A 2,598-nucleotide genomic window follows, 5' to 3' on the forward strand; every position below is an offset into this window, starting at 1 on the left:
GCCCAATCAGTAATAAAGTCCTTTTTTCCATTATTTTTTTTAAATGCTGACACGGTAAGGATTTTCACTGTGCCCCTTCCCTACAAAGCAGCCCTCCATAAGAGTCTTGGTTGTTTAGGGATGGTAATTATGGAAATTTTTCTAACTGCGTATGAGGAAGGTAAGCATTATCATCCATATCCTTCCTCCAGCTTGACCCCTGCATCACTGAAGCAGGTCATGGGAGTCTGTTCATTAATATCTGCAGATTTGTTGTGTGAGGAAAAAGAGCTCATCTTCCCACAAAGCCATTTTTCTTTGCAGTAGCTTTTTTAGCTGGGGAAGAGAAGAGCCAAATGACACAGCACATCGGTACTTCTCTTAGCAAGGCTGCAAGCAGTCTGACACGTCTCGGGGAGAGACAGACATAGCGCGCAGGAATCAAATGTGGGTGGTTTATTGTGCCGAGCAGGGTTGTAACTGCAGTGCTACAACTAGTACAGCCGTACAAGTATCACAGCCTTTAACTATTAGGTAGCTCAGAAGTAGAGAGCTGGGGGGAATGAGAGAAGGGCATGTGCTGAAGGTCGGGTCATGGCTGGCAGCCTTGGAGAGGTCTTGTTTTGGTGTAAATCCTGACTCATCCTGGTCCTTTCCTCTCCTTCCGTAGGCATGAGCACTGTCCCAGAAGTAATTGTAGCCAGGCATTGTGGCCTCCGAGTCCTTGGGATCTCCCTCATCACCAACAAAGTGGTGATGAGCTACAACAGTCAAGAAAAAGCCAACCACGAGGAAGTGCTGCGTGTCTCAGTGGTCCGGGCTGAAGCCCTGCAGAAACTGGTCACGCATCTCCTGGGCAAGCTGTGGGAAAGCACAAACTCCCTGTGACTTCCAGCCATTTATCAGCCCTATCCTAATGCATGAATGCTAGCAAGTGCTGGGGCAGAGCTGTCGGTGAGATCATCCCCTTCTGCTGTCCGGATTTTGAATAGACCTTTTGATCTTCGTCCCTGTGCTTTAGCTGATCAGGTGCAGAGGTTCACTTTGAATTTTGCCACAATGATCCCCTTGTGAGTAGCCAGTGACCAAAAGAGCTTTCTGGGACTTAAACAGGGTCTGACCTCTGGCAGGTTCCCAAACCCATATGTCAGCAATGAGCGCCTTGCTGCTGTGAGCTCCAGCTCCAGCTCCCCCTCGTTCTGCTGCAGAGAGTTTGGTGTTTCTCTCCCATGGTGCGAGAGCCCCTACGCCCTGAGCCAGGTTGAGAGCTGGTCGCAGGGCTTGGTGCCTGTTAGGGGTGCTTTGGTAGGGCCTGATCCAAAGCCGGCAAAAGTCCACAAAATGACTCTGCATTTCGAATGAGGACCTAGCTCTGCAAAACGGGCTAGGCTAAAGATGAGATCTGTCTGGAACAAGCAGTGCTGCAGAGCAGGCAGATTGCAATTGATTTTACAGCTTTGAAAACCGCTGCATCCCCATGTGTGGGGTTGTGTTCCCTTACCACCCCTGAAGGTCTCACCAGGAAGCCCTCTCTTTGCCCATTTCTTGGTTCTTTGTGACCAGCCCCAGAGCTCAGTAGCTGGTTGCTACAACGCAGTGTGCCCCCAGCAACCCTTCAGACTTCGCTGCTCTGTTTCCAGCCCTGAATTGCTATTGCCCTGTTTTACAGGGGGTGGCTCAGGTACAAGGTGTGACTTATCCATGCACAGTGTGGCGGTGGCCAAGCTGGAAACGGGATCTAGGTCCAGCTCTGTCTGGGTTTGTTCCTTCTGTTTCTGGATGTTTCAGAGATAAGCAGCTCGAGCCACTTGCCCTGGAGACCAGTTACTTTTTGGTGTCCCAAGACAGATCAGTTTGGCCCAGTGTCTCACCCCAGTTTTGCTCTGCTGCCATCCCTGCAGCAGGCGTTGGAGCACCAATGATTTGTGGAGTTGAGTGATGTGACATTACAATGGAAATTATTTTGGAACAGGTATGATATTTATGATAGTTTTCTGATTTTTCCTTGTCCTCTTACATGAAGAAATTGAGCCTAGTGGTGAGTAAAGGACAAACAGAAGAGGCCACCATGGTCTCTTTTACCAGTGTGCTGATGGTCTATCAAGGACGGGTGACTGTTCACCAGCATGGAGCATTATTCATTGTTCCCCAAAGGTCAAGCTGAGCTGTGGATGCAGCTGGATGTGAAACAGTGACTGTAATTATTAGGTAACCTTTTTCCCTTCATTTATCTTGGAGTTCTTTATAAAGTCCATCACTGTCACAGCTAAATGTTTTCAGTTGACACAGTGGTCTGAACTGAAGACACCCAACTGGTCATGGAGAGCTTCCTAAATTTAGTTATCAGTGGTTTACCACTGATGCTCACCCTCCATTGCAGCCTTCAGCCTTCTACAACGTTCCTGTGTCTCCGGGCACAAAAGGATGTTGTGGCCTGGTGAGGTTTATTCTGGATGGGTATTTGCTTGAAGCCCTTCATGCTGCCATTACTGGTGTCAACCACTGTATTGCTAATGGTGCAGATGTTGCCACCACGAGGAAGAGAGTTGTGCCGTAGATGTCCTCCATGAAAAGGCCGCACTTCAGGCATAGGAGAGATCCTGGGGTGGCCACCTCATC

At 49.0% G+C, this 2,598-nt stretch overlaps 1 protein-coding gene across 1 annotated transcript in view; it reads left to right on the top strand.

Moving 5' to 3' along the window:
- LOC104130294 (purine nucleoside phosphorylase) overlaps positions 1–867 on the top strand; it is a 10,682-nt gene extending 9,815 nt beyond the window's left edge. The window contains exon 7 of the mRNA XM_009643328.1: positions 650–867. Within this exon, the coding sequence (XP_009641623.1) occupies positions 650–867 (218 nt within the window). The remainder of the gene's footprint in view (positions 1–649) is intronic.
- The last annotated feature ends 1,731 nt before the right edge of the window (positions 868–2,598 follow it).

Source organism: Egretta garzetta, unplaced genomic scaffold (assembly GCF_000687185.1).
Source record: "Egretta garzetta isolate BGI_Z169 unplaced genomic scaffold, ASM68718v1 scaffold27, whole genome shotgun sequence".
Classification (NCBI taxonomy): domain Eukaryota; kingdom Metazoa; phylum Chordata; class Aves; order Pelecaniformes; family Ardeidae; genus Egretta; species Egretta garzetta.